This window comes from Doryrhamphus excisus, linkage group LG17, assembly GCF_037039965.1.
Source record: "Doryrhamphus excisus strain RoL-2023G ecotype Guam linkage group LG17, RoL_Dexc_Guam_v1.1, whole genome shotgun sequence".
Classification (NCBI taxonomy): Eukaryota; Metazoa; Chordata; class Actinopteri; order Syngnathiformes; family Syngnathidae; genus Doryrhamphus; species Doryrhamphus excisus.
The window spans coordinates 5,668,735-5,688,723 of NC_136373.1; the positions used below are offsets into that span (position 1 = coordinate 5,668,735).

The 19,989-nt window shown below is 41.5% G+C and overlaps 1 protein-coding gene across 1 annotated transcript; it reads right to left on the reverse strand.

The window, feature by feature from the left end:
* Positions 1 to 1,958: 1,958 nt before the first annotated feature.
* On the reverse strand, positions 1,959 to 19,327 carry itchb (itchy E3 ubiquitin protein ligase b). Its single transcript, XM_058084622.2, has 24 exons — positions 18,971 to 19,327; positions 17,253 to 17,344; positions 16,830 to 16,971; positions 14,292 to 14,416; positions 13,567 to 13,701; positions 13,452 to 13,500; positions 13,182 to 13,363; positions 12,849 to 13,101; positions 12,651 to 12,746; positions 12,389 to 12,563; positions 11,446 to 11,515; positions 10,484 to 10,568; positions 10,242 to 10,370; positions 8,752 to 8,824; positions 7,851 to 7,922; positions 7,049 to 7,137; positions 6,816 to 6,975; positions 6,598 to 6,731; positions 5,644 to 5,784; positions 5,144 to 5,264; positions 4,609 to 4,713; positions 4,400 to 4,496; positions 3,323 to 3,395; positions 1,959 to 3,118 (listed from the first exon to the last, which is right to left on the reverse strand). The coding sequence occupies exons 2-24, from the start codon at positions 17,320 to 17,322 to the stop codon at positions 3,019 to 3,021; spliced, it is 2,676 nt and encodes an 891-aa protein (XP_057940605.2). The 5' UTR covers positions 17,323 to 17,344; positions 18,971 to 19,327; the 3' UTR covers positions 1,959 to 3,018.
* Positions 19,328 to 19,989: the final 662 nt, after the last annotated feature.

Here is a 19,989-nt window from a genome sequence, read left to right on the forward strand (position 1 = left end):
AATTAAAATGGAATCGACCCAGGATAACACTATTCATAAGGAGTTAAAGGGGCCCTACCCTTTTTTAAAGATATTGTATCCCAGTGGGGCACTATAGTAAGTTTCTTTTACTAAATATTCCAGAAATCTCAAGTTGTTGTACAGGGTAAATTTGCATTCTGTCCTCTTGGCCGACATGTTCGGATTCCAAATCCGCCTCCCTGACCACATCAACGATGGTTGTCAACAAACGATAAAGAAGAATTGGATAAATTCCAGCATCAAACTGTGCAAGTTTGAAAATGTAACACTTGGAGTCCACTGGGCCGGCGCCAGTTGGTGCCAGTTGGTGCCAGTTGGTGCCAGTTCACACCAAAGATGATGTGATTGGCGCGTAGTGGCTCGCTGCGGCGCCGAATTAATGTTCGCTCAGCATGTTGCTGTTATTCTGCGCCACAGCGAGCCACTATGCCCCAATCACATAATCTTTGGTGTGAACTGGCACCAACTGGCACCACCTGGCACCAACTGGCGCTGGCCCAGTGGACTCCTAGCATCATTGGTGCAATTTGGCTCGCTCCATTACATTCCAGTGGATTCCAATAGGAGGATTGTTTGTGACATTAGGTTCCACTTGGTAGATTTTAAACATTTTGAAATTTTCTTGCCACCAAACTCAATTTTTGCCACCGTTTCGGGCCACCACGAGCCGTTATTCCGCGCCACAGTGAGCCACTCTGCCCCAATCACATAATCTTTGGTGCAAATTGGCGCAAATTGGCACCAACTGGCGCTGGCCCAGTGGACTCCAAGCATCATTGGTGCAATTTGGCTCGCTCCATTACATTCCAGTGGATTCCAATAGGAGGATTGTTTGTGACATTAGGTTCCACTTGGTAGATTTTAAACATTTTGAAATTTTCTTGCCACCAAACTCAATTTTTGCCACCGTTTCGGGCCACCACGAGCCGTTATTCCGCGCCACAGTGAGCCACTATGCCCCAATCACATAATCTTTGGTGCAAATTGCCGCAAATTGGCACCAACTGGCGCTGGCCCAGTGGACTCCTAGCATCATTGGCGCAATTTGGCTCGCTCCATTACCTTCTAGTGGAGTCCAATAGGAGGATTGTTTGTGACAGTTGGTAGATTTTAAACATTTTGAAATTTTCTTGCCACCAAACTCAATTTCTGTCACCGTTATGGGCCACCACGAGCCAGTTTGAGCCACTGCACGCCACCAGGTGCCTTACTGGCGACGCTAGGCGCCACAGAAAATTGCATTGTTGCGAAGTGGCACCAAGTGGCGCCAGCCCAGTGGACTCTTAGCATCATTGCCGCAATTTGGCTCGCTCCATTACATTCCAGTGGATTCCAATAGGAGGATTGTTTGTGACATTTGGTTCCACTTGGTAGATTTTAAACATTTTGAAATTTTCTTGCCACCAAACTCAATTTCTGTCACCGTTATGGGCCACCACGAGCCAGTTTGAGCCACTGCACGCCACTAGGCACCTTATTGGCGACGCTAGGCGCCACAGAAAATTGCATTGCCGCGAACTGCCACTAATTGGCGCCGGCCCAGTGGACTCCTAGCATCATTGGCGCAATTTGGCTCGCTCCATTACATTCCAGTGGTTTCCAATAGGAGGATTGTTTGTGACATTTGGTTCCACTTGGTAGATTTTAAACATTTAGAAATTTTCTTGCCACCAAACTCAATTTTTGTCACCGCTACGGGCCACCACGAGCCAGTTTGAGCCACTGCACGCCACTAGGCACCTTATTGGCGATGCTAGGCGCCACAGAAAATTACATTGCCGCAAACTGGCACCGGCCCAGTGGACTCTTAAAATAAGATAAGGCCCCTTTAACCACAAAGGAAAGCTTCATGATTATTATTAATATTTTACGTTATCTCCCACTCACTGTCTAAATAACACTTTTTTCCCTCCCTGTGAACACTAATTTAATTTATAAATCAGACTCACAAGCAACACCACATTTGGTTTGGAGTTTCTGCATAAAATTAAGAATCTTCAAAAACGAAGACACTGAGTATTATTATTATTATTATCATCATTAGTCCACACTTATCTAATGTATTTGGCGCAATAATAAAGCTTAAAGGATGTAACACTTTATTAATTCACTAGAGCCTTTGGGGGGGGTCTGCGAAGGTCATCTATGTGATTTGTTAGCGCTAAAGCAAACAGTTAATACACTTTGTTAAATGATTTACTTGGAAAAAAAAAAGATCACAAAAAAGGGAATTTGGTTCCACTTTTTTTTTGGGGGGGGGTGTTTATACATGAACATACACCATTTTGGAACACTTGTCATTGCCTGAAAGGACATCACAAGGATCATGTGTTTGACAAAAAAAATAAAAATAACGGAAAGCTGACAGGCTACTTAGACACTGCGGTCCTATAAAACTAGAACACTTCCTCAGTGCTGTCATTTTTTTTACAATCTGACTGGAAAATACGACAGGGAACGCCGAACCACCATTGGCATATTTTTGTGTGTCAAGCACCACAATTTGCAGTAATGTGCTGCGTTCTTATTGGTTGTTATGGTTGCTTCTTAAAGGTCTTTAAAAAGCCTTATTAGGTATACATGAGACCGATGAGACAATCATGGTGGTGGATGTTGCTTGGTTTTTTAGTTGTTCTACGGTGCAATTATCATCAATAACTGGTGGGAGGAGCAAACAAGTCTATTTGAGCTTTGTGCACATCTCAAAATTTTCTATTATCATTAATAACTTGCAGGAGGAGCAATTGTAGGTTAGGTGCTTGAACGCCAACAATCATGCTGAGCCCAAGTCCACCTTTTCCCAAGTGTACTGGGCCAATAAACCAGAATTGGACCAGAACGTGACCCTCCAATGGTGAGTGTAATGTGGAATTTGGCGCTTATTCGGAGATACAGAATTGATGGTGGTGCATTTTGCTTTTGAGATGGATACCATAAACACACCACATATGATGGTGATCCCAGTGTACCCGCCTTTTTCAGGCTGCTTTCAAAACATCACTCCTGTCCGAAGCCTTCTGTCTCCTCTATGGCAAACATGAGCTTCTCCTTGAGCTGCTCGTAGCTCTTATAAGGCGGAAGGTCCAATCTGTTGAAACTGGAGCACAGTGGGGAAAAAAAGAACGAACCATAATGAACCGTAATGTTAACATTGTGGTAATTGGACGTGTGGACCACCATTGCTGTACTGCATCACATCCTTTTCTATTGTTATTATCACATTTTGTAGATAAATCAATTCACTAATTGGATATTCGAGGTTAAAGTGTGCATGGGTTATCATTGCTCTTTGTGGACTCACCATGTGTGACTTCTGGGAAGCCAGTTTTCCTTTCCGACCTTCTCAATGCAGAACTTCTGGGGGCCATTGCTTCCTATAAAGTGAATGACAAGTCAGACTGAGGTCATTCATTCATTCATTCATTTTATACCGCTTATCCTCATGAGGGTTGCGGTGGCTGTCTTCGGGTGAGAGGCGGGGTATAACCTGGATTGGTCGCCAGCCAATCACAGGGCACATATAGACAAACAACCATTCACACTCACATTCATACCTATGGACAATTTGGAGTCGCCAATTAACCTAGCATGTTTTTGGAATGTGGGAGGAAACCAGAGAAAACCCACGCATGCACGGGGAGAACATGCAAACTCCACACAGAGATGGCAGAGAGTGGAATTGAACTCGGGTCTCCTAGCTGTGAGGCCTGCTTGCTAACCACTCACCCATCATTCATTCATTAATTTTCTGCTGCTTATCCTCGCGAGGGTCGCAGGGGTGCTGGAGTCTATCCCAGCTGTCTTCAGGCGAGAGGCCGGATTATACCCTGGACTGGTGGCCAGCCAATCACAGGGCACATATAGTCAAACAACCATTCACACTCACATTCATACCTATGGACAATTTGGAGTCGCCAATTAACTTAGCATGTTTTTGTGAATGTGGGAGGAAACCGGAAACTCCACACAGAGATGGCCGATGGTAGAATTTAACTTCTTGTAGCTGTGAGGCCTAAGTGCTAACCACTCGACTGCCGTGCAGCCCAACAGAAATATTGACACAAAAAAAATAAAAAATCAATATATCACCCAGCACTAGTAATTTTTTGGGTGAAAAATGTCATAACACTGCATGAAAAAAGAAAAAAGCTTTTTAAAAAAACATTATTATGGCTCATGAGTGATGATAATCATTGTTATTATTACAGAGGGAAAAAAATGACAGTATTTGAAACTGAAATCATACTAGAAAGATATGAATTAATCACATTGAACTCGTGAGGCCTGCGTGATAACCACTCATCTGCCGTGCAGCCCCAGACTGAGGTCATTTAAAAAAAATAAAAAAAACAGAAACAAACAGATATGAATATATTACCCATGAGGTCAGCAAAGCCTCCTACAGGCAGACGGCAGGTACCAGTTACAAACTGCAACAGTCTCATTCTCTTCTCGTTGTCCATCTCTTTTATGAACTGCAGGGGGGAATAAAGTTCCATATTGAAGGACAGCATAAATACTGACAACAACGCATGCTGATGTGCAGTGAACATGAATAGAAAGATAATCTCAGAACGTTCCGCTGACCTGCCAGAACCACATGATCTGCTTGGCGTTTCGAGTGTAGTGTCTGTAGATGGTGTTTCTTTGCCAGTCTGCCAAGTCGATCTCCTGCATGCCGCACAGCATCACCTGTAAGGACAAATCAATACTTCTCATCTAAAATATGTTTGGACTGCCTCACAGCTAGGAGACCAGGGTTCAATTCCACCCTCAGGCATCTCTGTGTGGAGTTTGCTCCCCGTGCATGCGTGGGTTTTCTCCGGGTACTCCGGTTTCCTCCCACATTCCAAAAACATGCTAGGTTAATTGGCGACTCCAAATTGTCCATAGGTATGAATGTGAGTGTGAATGGTTGTTTGTCTATATGTGCCCTGTGATTGGCTGGCGACCAGTCCAGGGTGTACCCTGCCTCTCGCCCGAAAACAGCTGGGATAAGCTCCAGCAACCCCCGCGACCCTCGTGAGGAAAAAGCGGTAGAAAATGAATGAATGAATGAATGTTTGGACTACCATGTGTTGTGCAAATAGAGCAGATCAGATCCGGGTGTATGTGGGCATACCTCCAGTTCTTTGGCGTCAAAGTACTGCAGGTATTGCTGTGGGAGGACCTCATTGAAGCCTTCAAAGAACGCCTGGGTCTGTTCTTCCACGCCTCGCGACAACCTCCACTCTGCTACCAACCTGGAATGGACTTTATTGTTATTATACAAGATGTACAACAAAATTGGAGAAAACAAAAAAAGTATATAAAGTAGAGTAAAAAAGACAATTTAACAAGATATATACAAGATATCCAAAATATACACATAGTATTGCACAGGAGCATATGCAGGAGCAGATATATTAATTTTAGTGCAATAATCAATGGGTCATAGTGCAATAATAAAATCCAAAATAAAAATAAAATAAGTGTATTTTTTAAAACATACATTCTATATTTCATAATTATAATACATTGAATTTATTAATTTCAGGTTTGTTCCAAAAAAAGACATTCCGGAAAATAATCAAGAGTGTTGTCAGTGTTTAAATACGCCTACTGCAAGTGCAGCGTTGATACCTGATATACTCTTCTTTGTTCTCCTCCGTGACTTGGATGTCTCCACCTCCGGGTTTCAGATCGTGAGTGCTGATTTCCCCTAAAATTTCCTTGTCGACACAGAAGAACATTTCCAGGCCACACTCTTCGATGTTGTTGTCCCTACGGGTGCCACGTGGACGATGACATCACAGTATTAGATCTTACTGTGTAATACTTTGTTCTTATACTCAGTATAGTTACTCCAGACCCCATTCACTGTGCAATATCTGTGCAATATTAAGGGCTCTAAATGCAATATACTAAGTTCTATGTGAAGTATTTCCATAGTGCCTCATATTAACTCTCTAACAAGATCTCAGTGTATAGACTGGTCATATATCTCATCTCGTTTCATATTATCTACATACTGTATTGTATATAACTCTGGAAAAACTGTTGATTTTGTTAATACTTGGGTTGTTTATATTGTTTATTTTTTCTATGTTGTGTATTTTGTACTGCTTAACTGACTCTGTACTCTTGCTGCTGTGCAATACAAATTTCCCTACTGAGGGACGAATAAAGGCATATCTTAATCTTAATCTTACTGGGACTTTAAAATACACATACAGTACACTGCTTACATTTGGATATACTTTAGAGAAGTAGTGTACAGCAGATTACTTATCTACTGTAAAGGAAACAAAACATACCCATTATTGTGTAAATAACTGGCAGGAGGATGTTAGGCACTTTGCACTTTTCCTCCGCCTTCCTTCCTTCCATTATAGTTTGCCCTTTCATAGTTTCGCTCAATAAACTGCAGCTCCCCCGTACCAGCATCACTCATGCAGCCCCAGACCATGACACTACCACCACCACGTTTTGACTGTATACAAGTTGTACACCAAGTTGACTCTCCATTGTCCCTTCACAAAATATACTGCAATAAAAAATGCTTGCTGAAATATGAGGTGTGTACTCAGAACTTACTTAATCCACATAAGAGAGTTGTAGAACTCCGGGTCCACTGACTCCAGGTCTTTAAGGGCTAAAGGTTTATTCAGGATGCGTTTATAAAATGGTAACGAGAAACCCGTGTCGATGAACTTGCCGTGGAAGAGTGCCTAAAAAGAAGATAGAACAGGAATTCAGTCAGAATGTTGTACTTGTCAGATTAACTGGTTGAAAGAATTTCTCCAAGGACTAACCATGGCAATAAAGCGGCCAATGAACTTGAAATATTTAAGGTGGTCGGGGTTGATGTAGGAGGCCGGGTTGATCTGAAGACAGTAGTTTTCTTTTCCGGCGTATTCAAACAGACAGTACATAGGGTTCAGCACCTCATGAGAGAGTAGGAAAAACCACTCCCTGGAAAAGAAAAAAGGGGGGGTTCTAGTCCAACACGCATTCACACTTCGACTTTGATTGTGTTGATATTTGCCTGGCAACGCCTCCGTAGTCAAGACCTTCTTCTCCAGGGAAGATGATCCACAGTCTTCGTCGCAAATCCTGAGCATTGAAGCTCATGATCTAAAATGTAAATATGTATACATGTATATATATATATATACAGTAAAGTCTCGTTATATCGATATTCTCGGGAGTCGGAAAAAATATCGATATAACCGGACTGTCGATATATCCGATCCTGCGCCGAACTGCATTAAAAGTGGGCAATAATGCACTTGACATTGTTCTATGGTATAGAACATTGTTCTATGGTATAGAACAATGTCGAGCAGCTTAAATCAATCTTTGCTTAAGGATTTCAATACCAAAAAAGAACACGGCGAACGGCTGCTTCCAGTCAACTTTATTTTTCACACTTCCACCACTAGAGCACAGCACACACACCGATTCCCGCACTTCCTGGTTCACAGGTCATGCTCAACCCGCCCCACATAGCTGGCCAAACACATGCCTGCAACAGAAGAACCAACTGCGTTCGTGGTTTCTCCACGAACGCCAGCATGTACATATGAAAAACAGTGATTATTGCAAGCGATAAAAAGATATCTGAATACAACACAATTAAATACATGTATTTGTACGCTTGTGTCTTCGTTGGAATAGGTGTGTATGCTATGTCAGTTGGTTCTTCTGTTGCAGGCATGTGTTTGGCCAGCTATTAACCCCTTGCCTCTCGCCCGAAGACAGCTGGGATAAACTCCAGCACCCCCCCCCCAACCTTGACAAGATTTCCAGTACTGTGTAAATTGTATTCAATTAGAAAAATTGCTTACCTGCTGGAACGAGTCCTCAAACAGAGTTTTTCGTGACACAGTGATCTTGATGTGCTGAGGCAGTGACAGTTGCTGAAGACATGAGGATATCCTGTGTTATGTTGCCGTTTCATACTACTTTAGTGTATACAGTAAATCAGGCAAACCAAGAGCAAAGCAAAGCAAGCAAAGACCATAATTACTCGTAACCGCTGTCGCAAGATGGTTGTGTTTAATTGTGGTCTTTCAATGTGATGCCGATAGATAATCCCTCTCACTTTTGTTAATACTGCACCACTTTGAAATGTGTATCTTTTTGTTAGTGGACAATTGCACAAGTTCTCATAAGAATTGGCTGAGCACATGTTTTTATGATCATTTCAGATGTACTTTCATTGAAAAGTAGCTTCATGATTATAGGAAGTCTGAATTACCGTATTTTCGGGAACTATAAGTCGCACAAGGCCAAAAATGCATTATTAGGTAGAAAAAAACATACATAAGTCGCACTGGAGTATAAGTCGCACTTTTTGCGGGTAATTTATTTTACAAACTACTTGACCAAAACAGACATTACATCATCTTGGAAGGCAAGTTCTAAGAATAAAAGAATAGAGAACAGGCTGAATAGGTGTAAGATATGCTAACACAATGGTTATTCAGCTACATAAAAAATAAACATGAACAGAAAAGGTGTCCAGTGTTTATGTAACATTAACAGTTTTTTCCATTTATAAGTCGCTCTGGAGTATAAGTCGCAGGAACAGCCAACCTATGAAAAAAGTGTGACTTATAGTCCGGAAAATACAGTAATCCATACTCCCGATAATTATAAAGCTACCTTTCAATGAAATTACATCTGAAATGATTATTTAAAAAAAACGGGTTATCTATAAACACATGTACTGTTTAGGATTCATACCTGGCACCAGAATCTGAAGTATTGTACTTTGGCTTTGAAGTCTCTGACGTATGTGATCTGGGGTCCATTTTCACTGTAAACAAATAAGTACAACTTTAAAAGCATGAAGGTCTGTTCACAAAACCTGTTTTTCTGCACCTACAACCACATGACTACACAGTACTGTGACACTTTAAGTGTAAGGTGGCACCGTGCATGGTATTTATGACCATGAGTCACCTGAGGTATTATGTCTGACTGTCAAAACAACAAAAAGGGCATCCCTTGGTTGTTAAAATACAGCGATAGTTCTATAAATAGAGGAGTGACTCATAATGTAACAGGTATGTTCCCAATGAATAACTTGAAGACTAAAGCAGCCTGCTGCTAAACAATAGAGAACAGGAACTATACTATGACATACAATGATCAAAATTTTAAGACTAGTGGTATTTGAAAAAAAATGCAAGACTTTACATTTTGCACTGTTTGCATAAATGTGAATTCAATGTCACCAGCCCTTCAACTCCACAAAATTGTCCGTTCTGAATTTGCACCAGAGCAACAAACATGGGACATTGAAGGGTGGAAGAAAGTTTTATTCTCTGAGGATAAAAATGGAACCTTGGATGGATGGATGGATGGATGGCTGGATCGATAGATAGATGGACTTCCTTTATTGTCATTGCACAATAACACAGCAGTGAAATTGCCAATTAAATGTCGTTGCCTGGCTCACATGTAATAATAAATAATAATAATAATGTGGAGAATAAATATATGACATCAAATATGAACAACAATGTACAGCGTAAACAGTAATTTGTACAAATAATTTCAATAATTTTGAATAAATAATAATAATTTAAGTTTTTGCATGTGCGTGTGGGCAGGTTGAGGGGCTTATTTGGCATTCAGCAGCCTGATGGCCAGAGGGAAATAGCTGTCTCTAAACCTGGTTTAAACCTTAATGGTTTTGATGGGTTCCCATGTTACTGGCATTGATCCCACCTGCCATCATGATCTGGGTTCATTGGGAAAAATAGTGCTTCAGGTGGTGCATGGGGCATCAAAATGGCAGATGTGGAGATGTTGCCAGTGGGTTTCTCTCATGCGCTCATCTGTGTGGTCATGACTGCGGTGATGATGCTGCAGTTCACAACGCCTTTATTCCAGGGGAAGTCACACTCTCACTAAAATCCTGAAGACACTGGTATCTTCTGGCATCAAGCTTGTTGAAACCAATGTTTGAGAAGATTAACAAGTGATGCAGCTAATCATCAATGAGTCCTTTTGTGAACATTTTGTTTCAATTTATGGGTTTTTCGAGTTCAAGTTTTGATGAGCTAATGAACAGCCTATTAGTTTAGTGGTTGTTTGCAATAAACTGCTTACTTTTATTCTTTCTGCAATCTGTAACTCTACTTCGAAACTTTGTAAGATCCAACAGTGCAAAATGTCAATTTGTGCAATTTTTCAGTGAGTGTGAGTGGGTGTATTTTCAGACATACAGTGAAGATTTTCCAGTGCGAGGGTCAATGTAGGTGGTGGTTCTCCTGTTGTGGTCTACGAAATAGGGAATACCGTCAACGGTAAACCTCATCTCCCAACCCTCTGGAAGTGGCTTCTCATTCAACAAGCTAAAAAAATAATGACATAGAGTACATATATCTCATTTAGTATTGTTTTGATCAGTTCTAGGCTTTAACGAAGGCAAATTTAAATTGACACGAGTGTTCATAGTAGAACGAACCCTTGTGTCCGTGGGTCTTCCCACTGTGTCGAACGTGTAGGATGATGCACAAAATACACCCGGCCATTGCTGTCTGTTCTCTTCTCTACAACAACAAAGCATAAATTATTAAACTCCATAACAGATCACACAAATAATGTAAAAAAATACTACTTTTGCTACAATGCACATTATTAAGGGAAACAGATTTATGCATGCAAACCAACATGTGGTGAATAACACTTCACCCTAAGTGAGTCAGAGCTTTTCTTCCCGTCACTCAGACATCCCAGTGACACATATAATGTATGATTTCAAACGTTGGGCAGTTCTTCAACTCCTTATCCAAGGTCGGGCCGCCGGGGCAGCAGCCCAAGCAGTGAGGCCCAGACTTCCCTTTCCCTAGCCACTCCGTCCAGATCCTCCCGGCAGATCTCGAGGCATTCCTAGGCCAGTTGGGAGACATAGTCTCTCCAACGTGTCCTGAGACTTCCCCGAGGTCTTCTACCGGTTGGACGTGCCTCCTCAGGGAGGGGTCCGGGAGGCATCCTAAAAAGATGCCCAATCCACCTCATCTGGCTCCTCTCAATGCGGAGGAGTAGTGGTTCTACTCCGAGTCTCTCCCGGATGACAGTGCTTGTCACCTTATCTCTATGGGAGAGTCCAGCCACCCCTGTGGAGAAAACTCATTTCGGCCGCTTGTACCCGCAATCTTGTCCTTTCGGTCACTTACAGGTCATGACCATAGGTGAGGGTAGGACTATTTTGTATTAGATTACTATATTAGATTAATTACTTTATTAGATTAATGGCCACCCCCGACCCCTATCAGTGGTTTCACACAACATGAGCATGGCCCATTTTGAAAAGGGTCAATAAGGACAATTAAAAATGACGTTTTGACACTTCAACAGTCAAGACCTGTTGGTGTTATACTGTGGACGGTAATATTAGTACTGGTGTTAGCATGAGAGAGAACCTACCCCATCCATGTGGTAGAGGCCCAAGCGGATCATACTCCTTATTCTGTGCAGCTGCCGTCTGGTCCTGTGTCTGTATAAAAGACACACATTAAAACATGGTTCATTCATTCATTCATTTTCTACCGCTTTTCCTCACAAGGGTCACGGGGGTGCTGGAGCCTATCCCAGCTGTCTTCGGGCGAGAGGCGAGGTACACCCTGGACTGGTCGCCAGCCAATCACAGGGCACATATAGACAAACAACCATTCACACTCACATTCATACCTATGGACAATTTGGAGTCGCCAATTAACCTAGCATGTTTTTGGAATGTGGGAGGAAACCGGAGTACCCGGAAAAAACCCACGCATGCACGGGGAGAACATGCAAACTCCACACAGAGATGGCCGAGGGTGGAATTGAACTCGGGTCTCCTAGCTGTGATGCCTGCGCACTAATCACTCATATTAATGTATAATACTAATCCCATAGTTCCATTAATCTGTGTAAAGTTGTCGAATTGCCATTTGTGGCATGCATTTTTTCAAAGGCAACCAGCACTGTTTGTAAAACATATGCAGCATTTCTGGAAATGATGTTTTTTCACCTGTATTAAAGAGCAGCATTTCTTTTGCAATGGAAAAACAACATGGAAACCGGATATAGACACATAGAGACAAACAACCATTCACACTCACATTCATACCTATGGACAATTTGGAGTCGCCAATTAACCTAGCATGTTTTTGGAATGTGGGAGGAAATCGGAGTACCCGGAGAAAACCCACGCATGCACGGGGAGAACATGCAAACTCCACACAGCGATGGCCGAGGGTGGAATTGAACCCTGGTCTCCTAGCTGTGAGGTCTGCGCGCTAACCACTCGTCCGCCGTGCCAACAACTTACTTTCTTGAAAATACGCAAAGTCAACAAGGGATTCTATCACTCATTATGATATCTCACCCCAAATATGAACCTCTGGTTGAACTGTTGCATGGCGCCCTGCAGCTGGCTACGCTGGTGCTGCCATTGCTCGTAGTTGCGCACAGTCTCCACCGTGGGGCGCTGCCACGTAGTGGTCCGCGTGATGTGGTCGACAAAGTAAACACGGCCCATCTGATCAATGCGACGCTCCCACCTACAGACAGAGTTGAAGACTTTTGTTATGTAAAAGTTCTTTCCAAAATAAAACACAACAGGGGGGAAAAAATGAAGGCGTACTTACCCTGGTGGTAACGGTTCTGGGCGCTCCCATGTTGTTCTCTTTTCAACATGGTCAACAAAATATAACCTGCCGTTCTGGTCCACCCTCTGCTCCCAGCTTGATTGAAACGCACAAGTGAAGAAGTCATTAATAAACGGCTCCAAAGATTAAAAGCAAAACCAGAGAAAGTTATATTTAAGACTCAAAATATGAACTAACCCGGGAGGTAGAGGTCCGGAGTTGACTGCAGGCACCCTGGAGTTAACAGCAGGGCCAATGTTGCTGGTTGGCTGTCTGGTTGCTGGAGGTCCGGAGCTGGTAGCTGTAGATGCGGTGGCGTTCCTGTCGCTCGTTGAAGGACTAGAGTCTGGTGCTGCTGAAGGTCCTGGGACAGTAGTAGTACGCACTGGTGTCTCTGAACCTGGCTGAACGTTGCTGCTTTCGGATGGTGCAGAGCTATTGCTGGTAGATGCTTAACAGGGAACATAGGCCAGTATTAACTTAGTTTACAATATCATGACTTGCTTGTTTATAAAGCTAAGAAAAGCAGACCTGGTGAAGAGGTGGGTCTACGTGGGGTTGGAGGTGGAGGCCTGGAGGGCCGAGGTGGTCGCAGAGGGCGCACGCTTCCAGTCGACACCCTGGGAGAACCGGCAATGGTCCCTGACCTTCGCCCCCGAGGAGATGAACGGTGTTCTATGCTGTCCACAGTGGGGGAACTGTCTCGGCTTTGTCTGTGAGCACAAAGGCAATGCACAAAATCAATAAAAATTATAAACTGGAACTGACACTAACAAATGTAGGCGTCCATGCTATTCATACCTTGGCGTATGCTCTCCATTGGGCTGCTGTGAGTCTCCATTTGACATATCTGAAGAACAGGAAATTAATTAGTTTTTCCCACCATAAACGCCCACAACTAAGAGTTAGGACTCACTCTGATGGTCGACTTCAGCTTTGGCAAACATCTCGGGGTCAACTGTCATGCCATCCAAGCAGACGCACAGGTCTCCCACCACATCCGTTTGGTCTCTGTCTGCACATAGTTGGATGGTCTGCACCACTTGAGAGACTACATTAAATGAAGGAAGGAAGTATTAACCAGAGTTAATACAATGCAACAACGATGAGCCAATTCAAGAAACAATACAAGCAGTTGATGTTTGCTAAATACAAGGATGAAGAGTCTTAAACCAGTCATGATGTGCTATATATATCACTATATTGACACTTACTATGGTACCCATTATGTCATTGGATGCTCATATCACCTCCTACTTTGGTATGTGACAAAAAAATAAAACAAAACAAAATAAAACAAAATTTAATTAAATTTAAAAAATATTAAAAATATTTTTATATTAATTATATATATATATATAAATTAAATATATATTATATTAATATAAAAATATAATTAAAAAAACTATATTAGGAAAGCAGGAAGTGAACAAATGTAACAGTTACTGATTGTAAAAGTACCAGATGGAGGGGTAGGATTTAATAAGCTTTGCTTCTTCCTACTCCTTTTGGACATGTGGAACTGTGAACTGATTATGGGATGCACTCAATTGTAATCTGATGCATGTTCAAATGAAATAAAACCATTACCATTACCAGAGTCTGCTATTTTTTTTGTATTTTTATGTATGTCACTCTCACTTTTCATGTTGTTAGACTTGAGCGTAGCACTGATGTCCAAAATGGCAATGCCAAGAAGAATGTCAGCCTTCAGGGTCTGGTGGCTCCACACGCGAAATACTAGCTTGCTGAATGGAGTCACAATACTGTCGGAAAAAAACATGCATTTTGTAAGTACAGTGGAACTCCAGAATTGCAAAATTAGAAGTTGAAATCAGGTCAGATGTTGGCAAATTCAGCTCAGTGAGTGTTTGGCAAAGAAGTCAAACAGGATTAAAAAAATAGTTTGCGGTCAAACGTTGTTGTTTCCATCATTCAAAAGTAGCTGCTACTCTCCAGCTAGAAAGCCACTGTAGCTTTTGTAAGCAGCAAAAAGCCTTTGTGTTGCACTCAAAGTAATCTGCATTGCCATCATAATACATTGTATTTGTTTAAGAACAAATAAAAACACTACACACTTGAAAAAAAAAAAACACAACAGGAGACAACTAACTTCACCATAACACAATGCAGTTTGTCCTCCAATGGATGCAAACAACAGTACTGCACAGACAGCGTTTGACATTGCAGACCCAACAAAAATGAGGCAACCTAAACTGCTTGTGTAGCCGGTCCCTAGAGTCAACTTGACGTGGACATAGACTCAGGTTACATCCCATAGTAAACACTTCTTACATAATGACCCCTGCAGGCGCCACAGAAAGTAGTCAGTTCCATTTTAAGACAGTTCTCTGCACGCATGTGCTGGACTGCATGGAGTCAAGTTTGTTGCACTGAAATGACAGCAGTGTTTCCCCACGGGGTTGTATTCCTAATTTGCATAATTTGTCATGTGCATGAAATGTTTACGTATTCTGGACGAGTACCATAATAACGTAGTTATGAAGAGGGCTACTAACAGGTGGGATTGAGTATTAATCTCTGAAACTGCTGTATGAAATTGATGCAATTATTACATAAACTAAATCATCTTATTTGAATATAAACTGAATATTGATTGAACCAATGTCAGTGAATATACTTGCATATAACTAGTTTGTTTAACTAGTTAGCTGAGCTAATTAGTCCAACTAGTTAGTCCAACCAGTTAGCTCAGGACATGATAGAGTGAAAAAAGTTATCCTCCCATGCTGTGTGGAAGTGGTACATTTTTAGTTTCATACTTTTGTCCTGAGCTAACTAGTCCAACTAGTTAGTCCAACTAGTTAGCTCAGGACATGATGGAATGAAAAAAAAGTTTACCTCCCATGCTGTGTGGAAGTGGTACATTTTTAGTTTTATACTTTTGTCCTGAGCTAACCTGGCCAACTAGTTAGCTCAGGACACGATAGAGTCAAAAAAAAGTTATCCTCCCGTGCTGTGTGGAAGTGGTACATTTTTTGTTTCATACTTTTGTCCTGAGCTAATTAGTCCAACTAGTTTGTCCAACTAGTCCTGAGCTAACTCGTCCAACTATTCAGCTCAGGACATGATAGAGTGAAAAAAAAGTTATCCTCCCATGCTGTGTGGAAGTGGTACATTTTTAGTTTCATACTTTTGTCCTGAGCTAAGTAGTCCAACTACTAGTTAGTCCAACTAGTTAGCTCAGGACACGATAGAGTGTAAAAGGTTATCCTCCCATGCTGTGTGGAAGTGGTACATTTTTAGTTTCATACATTTGTCCTGAGTCCATCAGTTCTGAGCTAACTAGTCCAACTAGTTAGTCCAACTAGTTAGCTCAGGACACAATAGAGTGAAAAAAGTTATCCTCCCATGCTGTGTGGAAGTGGCACATTTTAGTTTCATACTTTTGTACTGAGTCCATCAGTCCTTAGCTAACTAGCCCAAGTACTTAGCTCAGGACACGATAGAGTGAAAAGAAAGTTATCCTCCCATGCTGTGTGGAAGTGGTACATTTTTAGTTTCATACTTTTGTCCTGAGCTAAGTAGTCCAACTACTAGTTAGTCCAACTAGTTAGCTCAGGACACGATAGAGTGTAAAAGGTTATCCTCCCATGCTGTGTGGAAGTGGTACAATTTTAGTTTCATACATTTGTCCTGAGTCCATCAGTTCTGAGCTAACTAGTCAAACTAGTTAGTCCAACTAGTTAGCCCAACTAGTTAGCTCAGGACACGATAGAGTCAAAAAAAGTTATCCTCCCATGCTGTGTGGAAGTGGTACATTTTTAGTGTCATACTTTCATCCAGAGCTAACTAATGAGCATGCTATGAGTGACCTGACGTTCGCATTTGTAGAAAACACGGGATTTCCTATGCTTATGCTTTTTGGGTCTGGTATAGAGCTAAGTCCGTGCAGCAGAACTGTACATTTAAGGTGAGAAAAATGTTAGCAATTGCAATAACATTCAACATTCATAACACTGATTCAAAATAAAAAAAATTTGTACTGAACTGTAACATAAATCAAACAATTTTGTGTATTGTTGCACCACTACAAATCAGAATTAATCTAAATTTTAAAAATCTACGTATTAACAGTACAAATTTTGACCAGCACAAATACAGAATTGAAAATATGTTATGAAGAGAGCGGCATGGCTATATCCTCCCTTAACTTACACAGTGAGCGGCTGCTTCCATTTGGGGCTGTGGGTATTGTTGCATTTCTCCGTTTTTTTGGACTGGCCATCGACGTTGACTTCCACATAAGGACTGGGACCAAACCAGTTCTTCTTGTTCTCTTTCAGTTTCGCTGATAGCACTGAAGCAGGAAGACATGAGAGAGAGAGAGGGCACAAGACACTTATGTCACCAAGTGGAAGTTTGTTTGACTTTAATATAAACACTCAGTGATGTTTTGCAATTACTCGGAAGTACTCATTTACATTATTACTATGTTGAAAAAATAATTTCTTAATGTAGAGGTACAGTGTAGTGGTGGAACATGAATGTGACGTTTAACGAGTGACATGAAGGATAGTTTTGTCCTGTTCAGAATGAGCCTGCAAGGAAGTTGCATAAATGTTAATAAAATGACTTTACCAGTAATTTGTAGCTGTGCCTTCATCGGGTAACCATTGGAACTGGCTGCCTTGGTGACTTCACTTGCCATGACATAGGGCTGGGATGAGGGCCTGCATCACACACGACAAAATCATCAGCACACAAAACACGTCCTGTCTGTAAACGGCAATATTAGCATTGAAGCTAATGCTAACAACAATAGAAATGACTGGGTTGGTCCAAAAGTATTTTCAAATCTTGCTTGATTGTCTCGTCCCTGGCAACCGCACCACTGCCAATAATGGCAATTTCGGACACTCGCTACCCACAGTAACATTTGGTGGTGGTTCCATCATGCTATGGGAGTGTGTAGTCGGTACAAGTACTGGAAATCTAGTTCAAGTTGAAGGTTGAACGGATTCCAGACAGTATCAGTAGATTCTTGCTAAGAGTGTTCAAGAATCAGTGATAAAGTTGACGTTACGCCAGAGCTGGAGACTTCCAACAAGACAATGACCCTTAACACTGCTCAAATTCTACCAAGGCATTCACAAGTACAAGTACATTCTGGAATGGCCACCTCATCCAACACAAGATATGAAGTGAACAGCTCTGGTCAATAATTAATTAAAATAGCTGACTTTGACACATCACAACGCCTGCAGCATGTAATGACAACCTTGCTGATTATTAAACTGTACAATTACACGCTTTGACGCACATTACCTCGTCTGGCAAAGGAACACCCAAGTACAGTCCAGTAACAGAAAAACTCAAGTCAAGGTTATTTTTATTATTTTTGATATGATGTTATAGTGCAAAAATAGCTGTGCTAAGTGCTAAGTTCGTTAAACAGAAAGGTGTCAAATTAACACCTGACAAATGTAACTGGGCAATTAATCTGTTTACATCGAAAAGTTACTCAAAAATGTGCATTGGTTTGTGTACAGTTCCCGGTTAGCGTGTGATATTATTAACACACTGTAAGAGTGTTTGTGTTGGCACCATATATTTACCTCGTCTGGCAAAGCAACAGTCGTGCAGTCCAGTAACAGAAAAACTCAAGTCAAGGTTATTTTTATTATTTTTGATATGATGTTATAGTGCAAAAGTAGCTCATATTAAACATATTATGACTGTCAGTGCTAAGTTTGTTAAACAGAAAGGTGTCAAATTAACACCTGACAAATGTAACTACATTGAAATTTGTTTACGTCAAAAAGTTACTCAAAAATGTGCATTGGTTTGTGTACAGTTCCCGGTTAGCGTACAATATGGCGCATGTTGTGTGATATTATTAACACACTGTAAGAATGTTTGTGTTGGCACCATATATTTATCACAAATGTGAACATGAACGAAGGTGGACTATCGGCCAAAACTGTTGCTCCACCAACCTTTATTGAACGAATGAAGGCTAAATTCCACTTTAAAATGCTCACAAGCTCTGCTGTGTTATATAGTAATAACAAGCTTCAAAGCAAGTACCATTGCAGAAAGCTAATGCTACACTAATAAGATGGTTGTTGTTCTCGGAACGGTATGCTCTATGGGGAAGTGCACCGATCAACACTGCGTGAGACTATTTACTGCTCTGGTATGCTAGCTAACGTCAGCTGCTGCCACCACAGCCCAGCTAACTGTTAGCATGCTAGCTTCAGTCATCACCACCACCATTAATATCAACATGGCAGAAACCCCCAAAGTCCACGGCTGAGAAAGGTAAAGGACACCGAGTAGTAGTTTCGGTCTCTTACCCGAACTCCAGGGGAGACTTTTGGTAGTGCTGCGGTGACGTCCCAGCCCCCTTTCGGCAAGTTGTTTTGGGCAGAGTCGCGGGTTTTACTTCAAGGAAGCACAAACTTCGACCAGCTTCCTAAACTCGTGTCACGTGACTGTCGGGACTTTCGGTGGAGCATGCGCACTAAAATCATTAAAATGACTGGCGCATTGGAGACTGCTCTATGGTTTATTGGGTCCTCTTTTTTGTTGTTTATTGGCGGTTGGCAAGCAATTGTTGTTGTACATTACCGCCACCTTTTGAAGTGGAGTGTGGCTCTCTAAACCAAATATGGAAATGTCGATTCCAACGTTGGTATCAATATTTATCGATACCAATGTAAAAGATTGACACTTAGGCTTCAGTTGGTTTCCTGTTGAGGTTTCATTGAATATGGAACCAAATTCCACACAGATCTCCTGACTGCGTGTCCTACATGCTAACAAGGTAAACTTAAGAAAAGGAAAAACAATGTAAATTGTGTTAAAAACATCAGTTCCTGTTAGCATTATGCATTTTTATGTTATAAATATTTTATACAGCGAGTGAACGCAATTCAACTGAGCACAAACATGAGCGACTCACAAACAGCAGATGGCACTGTTTCACTTTACGACAGACTCTTGTGTTCTTATGACGTCTATTACATTGTCGCGACGTTAATGTGTAATGTTTTATATCTATATTTATATTTATCTTCAAAGTAGCTGATATGAATTGTGATACCGAGGGCGACTATTCTGGTCTACCACTGACTGCTAGACGATTAGCTTGGTAAAGTTGTAAACCATAAAACAAAACCGGAAGTTAAAATAACGAACAAATCAATACAGTGAACCATATTGAAAGCAAGAGACTAAAACCCATTTAACTACAAAAACTCATAAGAACGCCGCCAAACCCGCGACTTATTTACTTACGTTAAATTTCCTTTCAAGCTGTTTTGTTTTGAAAGTTCCAACAGGGGTCATGTTTTGAAAGTTCCAACAGGAAGTT